The following is a 9,524-nucleotide window of genomic DNA, read 5'->3' as shown; positions in this document are numbered from 1 at the left end:
TCGCTCAAGGCCAAGATTCCCAAAAGGAGCTGGGAAGAACAGAATGTTGAGCTCAGCACTTTTCTCTGGCATAAAGTTTTATGTTAGAATTTTAATAAATAAATAGGAAGAGAAGGAATGTGCTGATAATACTTTTAAATTTCATATTTATAGAGGGATATATGGTAGAAAGTGCTGGTACGCTTTCAGAAAAAACAGCAACAGCAACGATTCATAGTTGCCATAAGGATAATGATTATCTTTTTTCTTACCAACATCTGAGCATCGACCCAGGACGTGCAAAGACAAAAGAAGAGAGATCTCACATCCCACAGTCAGTGAATGGGTAAGGGAGACCATCACAAGTGTGATTACTTTCAAGACGATTATTAACATAAACAAGTTTCCAGAAAGGACAGGAAGATAGGGAACTTTTATTTTAGATGGTCGGGCAAAGTTGGGAAGAGGAGACCATGAAGGCCAACTAGGAAAATTGAGGCTCACCAAGTGGCTGTCAGGGCCTTTCATGTTTTTATGAAAGTACAGTAGCAGACACTGCATCCCAACTCCCCTTCTGGACCAGAGGGTACAGTGTGTAGCTGCAGATGAGGCAGGGCCAACCACCAAACAGCAGAGCTTGGCACCTCGGGAGATATGATGGCAATGTCTGGGCACAGAAAATCTAGAAATCCCATCTGTCCAACAGAAGCATCCCCTCCAGGGGCTGGGCAGAAGAGTGAAAACCAGGGCTGAAGGGGTGTGGCTGAACCATGGACAATAGCATGGAGTAAGTGGGTTCCATAAGGAAGGAGAGGTGGAGGCTTGCGAAGTTCTTCAGGGTGTCTGCTGATAAGGAAGGCCATCGTAAGATAAGAATGCAACATCTGGATGCTGATGTAGTCATCTGGGAACATGAAAACACTCAGTATTTCATTTGGGCAGTTCGTGCAAAAAGCGTTAATTGAGTACCTACTGTGGGCTAGGCGAATTCTTGCAAGATATCCTTTCTTCTCTATATATGCTTCTCCCCCCTTTTGCAACTAAATGGCTTGAGTCAAGTTTATCCGGACCCCTGAAAATCTCTGGTGCATTCGTGACACATCTGGACATAGGTATTGTGACCTCCAGGTGTGCTCAGACCTTAGCCTTTCCTACTATTTAAAAAAACAAGTATTAGTTGAGCCCTGCTGTCCTGGACAGTGTGCTAGACTCTTTCACATTCTCCCATTTGATTCTTACACCTCTGCCTCCTGGTGCCGGACACCATCTGCTTTGGCCTGCGCTTCCTCATTTACCCTCTTCCCCTGATAACAGTACTCCTTTTTCTTTGGAAAATTGATCCTCTTTTACCCCAAACATGTAATTATGGTCGGGGCGGCCAATTATGGTGCTCACCCCCGTGGTGATATGACCTCCCTGATCATAGTGACTAATCTAGGAATAAACAAATAATCCAAGCCTGGCCAGAGTTTTCCCCAGTATGTTTCAAACTAGGGTCAGGAGAGAAGTTCTGGCTTTTTTTCCCTCTGATCTCAAATTGAAAGCTAAGGCCAGAATTCTGGACTTTCAGAAGCAGCCCGGCTAAGAGAATAAAGCCAGTGTACAGAGACTAGAAATGCAGAGTAAGATGGTGTCATGGTGTCTCTGAGGCCAGGTATGGCTTTGCCCTACCGTTGATTTGGTTCTTCGAGGCAATCGATTCCCCTTCCCTGCTTCAGCTGATTCAGTTAGGGTTTTCTTGAGTACAACCAAGAGTCCTCCTAAGGTGCTCACTTATTCAGACAAATCCCAGAATCTCAGGCAGCCCCTTCAGCTGACCATGAGGCTCAGATACTGTTCCTCTGAGTTTCGACATCCCTTTGAAGTTATCTTGTTTCCTCTGTAGCTACCCACACTGCACTGGTTCCAGCTCATAATTCTAGACTAAATATTTATCTTAGGGATTCCCTGGTGATGCAGTGATTGAGAATTCGCCTGCCAATGCAGGGCACACGGGCTCGAGCCCTGGTCTGAGAAGATCTCACATGCTGCGGAGCAACTAAGCCTGTGCACCACAACTGCTGAGCCTGCGCTCTAGAGCCCGCGAGCCACAACTACTGAAGCCCACGTGCCTAGAACCCATGCTCCGCAACACGAGAAACCACCGCGATGAGAAGCCCGCGCACCGCAACGAAGAGTAGCCCCAGCTCACCACAATTAGAGAAAAGCCTGCGTGCAGCAACGAAGACCCAACACAGCCAAAAATAAATGTAAATTAATTAATTAATTAAAAAATTTTATCTCGGCACTGCAAAGATAGGCTGGAATTTTCAAGGACTTGACTAAAATTCTGAGGGCTGACAACAAGCAAACAAATAATATGAGGTAATAAATGTACAGACATTTATTACAGATTACAGAAGTCTTCCACAAGCTTACTTCAGGGCTTGCAGATCTATATTACTGCCTGAGCTATCTTGAAATTGCTTCATTCTAATCCTGAAGTTGTGGCAAAACGTTTTAGCAGTTCAGCCTGGATTCCTTGCTTCCTAGCTATGAGTCTGGCTCCACATAGACAGCATTGTTTAAAAAATTAAAATGTAGCAAACCAAATTGATCTTTAGATGCAGAGATCTGATGTTGAAATGCAACTCCTCCCTCGTATAGCTGTGTGACCTTGGGCAAGTTATTTAGCTCTCTATGCCTCCATGACCATGTCTGTTAAGACAGAGATCACAATATTATAAGATAATTCTGAGGATTAAGTGAGATAAAACATGCAAAAGGTTCAGGGTTGATAAGTGGAATTTCCACTGTACCCCAACCCCAAAAGAGAGCAAACTATAGGAGGAAGCGTCCACCTTTTGTCTGGTCCTCCCTTGCCTCACCGAGAGAGAAGACGGGTGACTTAACTGCTAAGTTTGGGGAAAGGAACTCCACCGTGTGGCTCAGTCCCTCCAGAGTCTCCTTCTCTGGAACCTGGCAGCCTATGTGTGGGCAGGTGCCGTCTCATGTCTTCTCCTCCATTCAGCCAGCTTACCAGACAGGCTCAGCCCCTGCAGAGAAGGCCTGGAGTTGGGGGTCATGTTTAATTAGGAACACTTTGTGGAAGTGCATCTAAGCCACATTCTCCAATCAGCTTTGTCTGTAAGAAAGTGGAGGAGTTTTAGTTTCCATTTGTGTCTTGTGCTTGTTTCTTACTTGAGAGGGGACACAGGGGTATTATTCACTGACACCACCCCCCATACTCCCACCCAAAGCCCCTTTACTTAGCTCGGCCCCTAGTAAGCGCTCAATAAGTGCTTGGACATCTCTTCTGGAAGCCTAAATTTCTTTCGAATCAGTCTCACAAGTATCAAAAATTTGGCAAGGTCCCCAGAAGCCTCCTATGGGGAAGACTGAGCACCCTCTAACCCAGTGACTCAGCAATGTGGCCTTCTTGATTTTGACCTCAGGCCTCATTTGATGACTTGCAGGTTCCTAAAAGGCTTCGCTCCTGATATTGGCCAGAGAGCCCGAACAACAAGGCCTCAAGCATACAGCCTTATATCTTCACTCCACTTTAAATAATCAGCTCGTCCTTGGAGGCAGAGGGCGAGCGGTGGGGGATGGGTAGAAGCATGCCGGGGGGCTATAAATATGTGTATGTGGGGTGCCTATTCCCTTTGAATTGCCAACAAGTGACTTAGGACCAGGAAAGCTTTACCTGAACATGGGGTTCTGCCCCAAATATCCCGTTCATAGCGGTCCCCATCTCAGTACTTCGATAGCTATGTTGGAAAGCCTGACAAGAATGGACCCTACCATGACCTTGCTATGTGGCCTTGAGCAAGTGCCTTCACCTTTCTGGGCCTCAGTCTCCTTGATAGATAAAGAATAAGACCATTGGACTAAGTCTGAACAGGAAAGAACCAGTTGCTGGGAAGGAATTGCTCAGCTGCCCTCGTGTGCTGGCTCTCTGTCTGGTGGATGGGTAGATCTCCAGTTCCCCGCTCCCACACAGGAGACTCACAGAAGGATGGTCAGGGAGTTTTGTGTTTTCCATTCTCATTTCTTGAAGAGCCCAAGTTTAGGTACAGTATTCTGCATTCTCCACCCTCCTCTAACCTGCCTTTTGTCCTGGAAGCCCACCACTGTGGGCTATAATCAGGGCATTCTCATCTCTGGCTTTGACTGTGTTTGGCCAGTGGGAGGCAATGGCAAGACAGCAGAGGACTGGGGGAGAAAGAGGGGGAAGCGAGACTTTCCTGATGCCTCCCTGCTCTCCTCCTGGCTCTGTGTCCCTGGCAGTGGTGGCATTTTGGGGTCACCACTCCTGTTGGGTGGCCTCTCTTCTTGGACTCCAGAACCCATTGGTCTTCCTCACAGGGTTCCCTCCCCTTGTCTCCTCCCATGGAGGAGTGCTAAAAGGACTTCATCCTGTTGTCAGTCGCTAAGGACCTCACATCTCTCGTCGGTTCCCTCTACCCGCACACACCTCTGGAACCAGTCCATCCATTAACACCCCACTCAGCAAAACTTTTGAATGTGCCTTCTTTTTTCTGCCGTATCTAAGTGATACAGACTCTGACTACCTGTCTTCTGACTCTTACAACTGGTATTCTAACCAACCCCAGCTATGGAAATGTTCATCTAGAAGACCAAGAGGCAAGTTCTGAAGAGACAAAGCAAAGATTCTGGGCACCTGCCTTACAGCTGCTCACACCGTCTCTGATCCTCAGTGCTAATGAGTAAGTGGAAAGTCATCTAATGCTCTGCTACCACATGACATACTTTACCTAACACTATTCTTTTGCTCACCATCATTATCTGTATTGGTGTATAAACTGCATTCCTCTTACCATCTATCTCATTTTTGGTGGACAGACTCCCAAATTCCTTCTCTTTTATTTATGCATAACACATGAATGATTCACAAGTGGGAAAGTCAGCAGGTCTCCTTCGACCTCAGTCTTCTCATTTGTAAAAATGGGATAATAATACTCTCACCCTCATAGGGTTGGCATGAGGATTAAATGAGTAACATCTGTAAGTGCTCCGAAGAGCAGATGTAAACTATTAGCCAATACTATTATTATCCTCTCATCTGATTTCTCTTGCCTCACTTTCCTATAGCCTCTATGCAGGAAGGGGAACAGGGAAGTTGGCTAGCTTTCAATGCTTTCCTCAGCACATGTTTCCCCTCCACACCCCATTCCTGAGTAGATTTCCTTCTCTGCCACCTTTTCATCCCAGGAAGCTCCTGGAAGGGCAAGCAGGGAAGTTGTGATACTTCTGTTTTCTGCTTTCAGTTCTAGACCAGTGGTTTTCCAATGGTAGCCTGTGGAGCCCTGGGGTTCCCAAGAAGCTCCATGGACCACAGAAAGTGGTTATTGCTGTAGGTCACAACTTTCATCTTGCTTTTTTTAAATTTTATTTTTTATTAAAAAAACTCTTTTTGGAGTATAGTTGATTTACAATGTTGTGTTAGTTTCAGATGTACAGCAAAGTGAATCAGTTATACATATATCCACTCTTTTTCTTTTTAAGGTTCTTTTCCCATGTAGGCCATTACAGACTACTGAGTAGAGTTCCCTGTGCTATACAGCAGGTTATTATTAGTTATCTATTTTATATATAGTAGTGCGTATATGTCAGTCCCAATCTCCCAATTTTCCCTCCCCCCAACTTATTCCCTGGTAACCAGAAGTTTGTTTTCTACCTCTGTGACTTTACTTCTGTTTCATAAGTAAGTTCATTTGTACCCCGCCCTTTTTTTTTCTTTTTTTTTTGCGGTACGCGGGCCTCTCACTGTTGTGGCCTCTCCTGTTGAGGAGCACAGGCTCCGGACGCGCAGGCTCAGCGGCCATGGCTCACGGGCCCAGCCGCTCCGTGGCATGTGGGATCCTCCTGGACCGGGGCACAAACCCGTGTCCCCTGCATCGGCAGGCGGACTCTCAACCACTGCGCCACCAGGGAAGCCCTGTACCCCCTTTTTTTTAGATTCCACATATAAGTGATATCATATGATATTTGTCTTTCTATGGCTGACTTACTTCACTCAGTATGACAATCTCTAGGTTCATCCATGTTGCTGCAAATGGCATTATTCTGTTCTTTTTTATTGCTGAGTAATATTCCATTGTATATATGTACCACATCTTTTTTTTTTTTAAAAAAGACATTTATTCAGCGTCATGATCAGACTATTACATTTAGCAATCAACAGCATGGGCGCAAAAAAATATATATATACATTAAAATGCTTTGTTGGAATGCTTTACACTTTCCACAGAACAGAAACTAAAATAACCTGTTATACAATTAGTCACAAATACAGTCCTCAAGTGTTTTTGCCCATACACATGAGCATTGTCTAAAACATGTCTTCTTTGTAGCAGCTAGGCCCTGCCACCACTGTGCTTGGCTGAGTTCACAAATCCGTTGTAACCCGTAGCTTCCCTGTCACTTCTCTGGCTCTCCTCTCCTGCTAAGCTTTGTTTCCTGGCAGTGATCAAAACCTTCTGCCACTGCCACAGCTACTGCTGCTACTGGAACCACCACAGCCACCTTGGTTTTGGGGTTTGGCAAAGTATTGGCCTCCACCACCATAGGGGCCAGAACTTCTGCCTCCAAAGTTTCCTCCTTTCATGGGTCCAAAATTTGAAGATTGATTGTTGTAACTGCCAAAATCAATGTAGCTTCCACCACCTCCAAAATTGCTTCCATCATTACCAAATCCATTATAGCCATCCCCACTGCCACCATATCCACCACCACTGCGGCTGCCACCAAAGCCAGCTCGACCACTGAAGTTTCCTCCACGACCAAAGCTGTCATTCCCACCAAAACCCCCTCCACGACCACCACCAAAGTTTCCAGAACCGCTTCGACCTCTTTGGCTGGATGAGGCACTAGCCGTCTCTTGCTGAGATAGGGCTTTCCTTACTTCACAGTTGTGGCCATTCACAGTGTGGTATTTCTGAATGACAATCCTGTCTACAGAGTCATGGTCATCAAAGGTTACGAAAGCAAAGCCTCTCTTTTTGCCACTGCCTCGGTCAGTCGTGATTTCAATCACTTCAGTTTTCCCATACTGTTCAAAATAATCTCTTAGGTGATGTTCTTCAGTGTCTCCTTTAATGCCACCAACAAAAATCTTTTTCACAGTTAAGTGGGCACCAGGTCTTCGAGAATCTTCTCCTGAGACGGCCCTCTTTGCTTCCCCAACTCTTCCATCCACCTCGTGTGGCCTTGCCTTCATGGCCGCATCCACCTCCTCCACAGTGGCATACGTGACAACCCCGAAGCCTCTGGAGCGCCTGGTGCTTGGATCCCTCGTTACCACACAGTCTGTGAGCGCTCCCCGCTGCTCACAATGGCTCCTCAGACTGTCATCGGTTGTTTCAAAGCTCAAACCTCCAATGAAGAGCTTCCGCAGCTGTTTGGGCTCTTTGGGTGACTCTGACTTAGACACGACGGCAGTGGAGGCGGGCGGGGGGGAGACATCAACGATGCTTACTCAGCAGCATCCACGGGCAGAAAGGAGATCTACCGAACTATCTCTTTACCACATCTTCTTTATCCATCTCTCTGTTTATGGGCAGCTTGCTTTTATTGGAGACTCCTTTTAAGATTCTGTTCGAACAGACGTCCAAGACTTAAAGTTGAAAATCCCTGTATTGGGCTTCCCTGGTGGCGCAGTGGTTGAGAGTCCGCCTGCCGATGCAGGGGACACGGGTTCGTGCCCCGGTCTGGGAGGATCCCACATGCCGCGGAGCGGCTGGGCCCGTGAGCCATGGCCGCTGAGCCTGCGCATCCGGAGCCTGTGCTCTGCAACGGGAGAGGCCACAACAGTGAGAGGCCAGCGGACCGCAAAAAAAAAAAAAAAAAAAAAAATCCCTGTATTGCTGTTCTGAGATATTGAAGCCCCAGATTTTACAACTCTCAAGGCTAATTTCTTTGGCCCCATTGCCAAGAAACTTTATCTATTCCATTCAAATCATTTGTATTCTTTTCCATTTCTGATGTTCTGAAATAGACATGTGAACAAGCAAATCTTTGTGTACTTATGTGAGTTGTGCTTCCCAGGTGCTCTTCATGTTTAGCTAAAACTGTCCCCTTAATTCCCAGGGAATTCCCTGGGGAAGATAACTATAACATTTTTTAACAATAGAGACATGTGAAGGCACTTGACTTTTCCTGGCCCCTGATTTAGCCGCTGGAGTACTTCCACCCCTTGGAATCCAGGGTTGCTAGGGGACTATCTATGCAGTTCAAGACTTTGAACTTGAGAATATGTTCAAAGCCTGTTCTCTGTTCAGGCACAGAGGATACGAATTCATGAAGGGAGCAAAGCTCCAACCTCCAGATCTCTGCCTGGAATGCTCTTATCTCACATTGCCACAAGCTTCCCTCCCATTCTTCATTTGGGTCTTTGTCTCAAATGTTATCCCGTTAGAACTGCCTTAAGACTGGGGCAGGAGGAGCCCCTACCTTGTCTTCTGAGCTCTCTGGCCCTCTTCCAGCCACACCTCTTTCCACAGAGCTAGAAGACCATGGGCCAAGGGGATGAGTCCACCCAAAGCCCCTGTGCCTCACCCCTTTTAGATCATACTGCGGGTGCATGAGACCCTAGAACTCCCTGCCCCAGTAGCACCAGGCCAGCTTCTAGAGACTGCATCAGCCTTTTTCCAAGGTCTGTTCTCTTAAGGAACCAAGGAGCGGCTATTTGCTGGAGGTATAGATGGAGCTCAGATGTGCAGACAGGGATGCTATAGGTGTGGGCACAAGTTCCCTTGAAGTATGGGATAGAGCTGGGGTGCAAAGAGTAGGAGGAAGGTTGAGGGCCAGGGACCAGTTACCAGCTAAGCAGCCCCATTCCAGTGCACATCTTGGGGGAAGTCTGAGATTTCTAAACTTAAGTTTGGCCTTCCAGATTATTATGAAGGTATACTTGTCAACATGAAAGGACAGGAATTTTACATAACAGTTTAAATTGGTTTATAATTTTAAATTATGTAGACATATGATATGTGTGCCTCCATCTGCACTATTTACCCTGGCCCTGCAAATATCAGGGATGGGCCCATCACTGACCTCCCTGTCTAAAATAAAATACCACTTCCTCTGTCACTTTATTCTTACCCTATTGTACATGTCTTCATAGCCTTTGTCAACATATGATCTACATTTACATCTCTCTATCCCTATCCTCACTAGAATGTAAGTTCCATGACTGTAGTCTTGGTTTTATTTACTGCCTCAGCCTTAGTACCTAGAGCAGTGCCTGACACAAAGAAACCACTCAGTAAATGTTGAATGAATAACAAATCTAGTCTCAGATGGCTTACAGGTGAGGTGGCCTAACCCAGCAGACACAAAGGGAAAAGATCATGTGACAGCACTCTGAGGGACGCCTGCTCCCGTTAAGATAACTCAGCACTGGAACTACAAAAGGTAGACCACAGAAAATTAATCATCAACACTTTAGTACACATGGACACAAGATTCGTTATCAGGTTGCTCGTGAGAGGGATATGTAAGTGAATATGGAGATCTGTGTGTAGGCTGGAGAGTTAGATGTG

At 46.2% G+C, this 9,524-nt stretch overlaps 1 protein-coding gene across 1 annotated transcript; it reads right to left on the bottom strand.

The window, feature by feature from the left end:
- Nucleotides 1–6,101: 6,101 nt before the first annotated feature.
- Nucleotides 6,102–8,565, bottom strand: LOC111165695 (heterogeneous nuclear ribonucleoprotein A1-like). The gene is given in 3 exon segments (XM_089899302.1): nucleotides 6,102–6,456; nucleotides 6,458–7,458; nucleotides 8,472–8,565. Coding segments are annotated over 3 exon segments (1,149 nt in total). The 3' UTR covers nucleotides 6,102–6,402.
- Between the last annotated feature and the right edge of the window lie 959 nt (nucleotides 8,566–9,524).

This window comes from Delphinapterus leucas, chromosome 1, assembly GCF_059928025.1.
Source record: "Delphinapterus leucas isolate spDelLeu-1000000601 "Yukka" chromosome 1, BTC_Dleu_Yukka2, whole genome shotgun sequence".
Lineage (NCBI taxonomy): Eukaryota > Metazoa > Chordata > Mammalia > Artiodactyla > Monodontidae > Delphinapterus > Delphinapterus leucas.
Note: the sequence above shows the minus strand (reverse complement) of the source record. Positions and strands in the feature narration are given on the sequence as shown.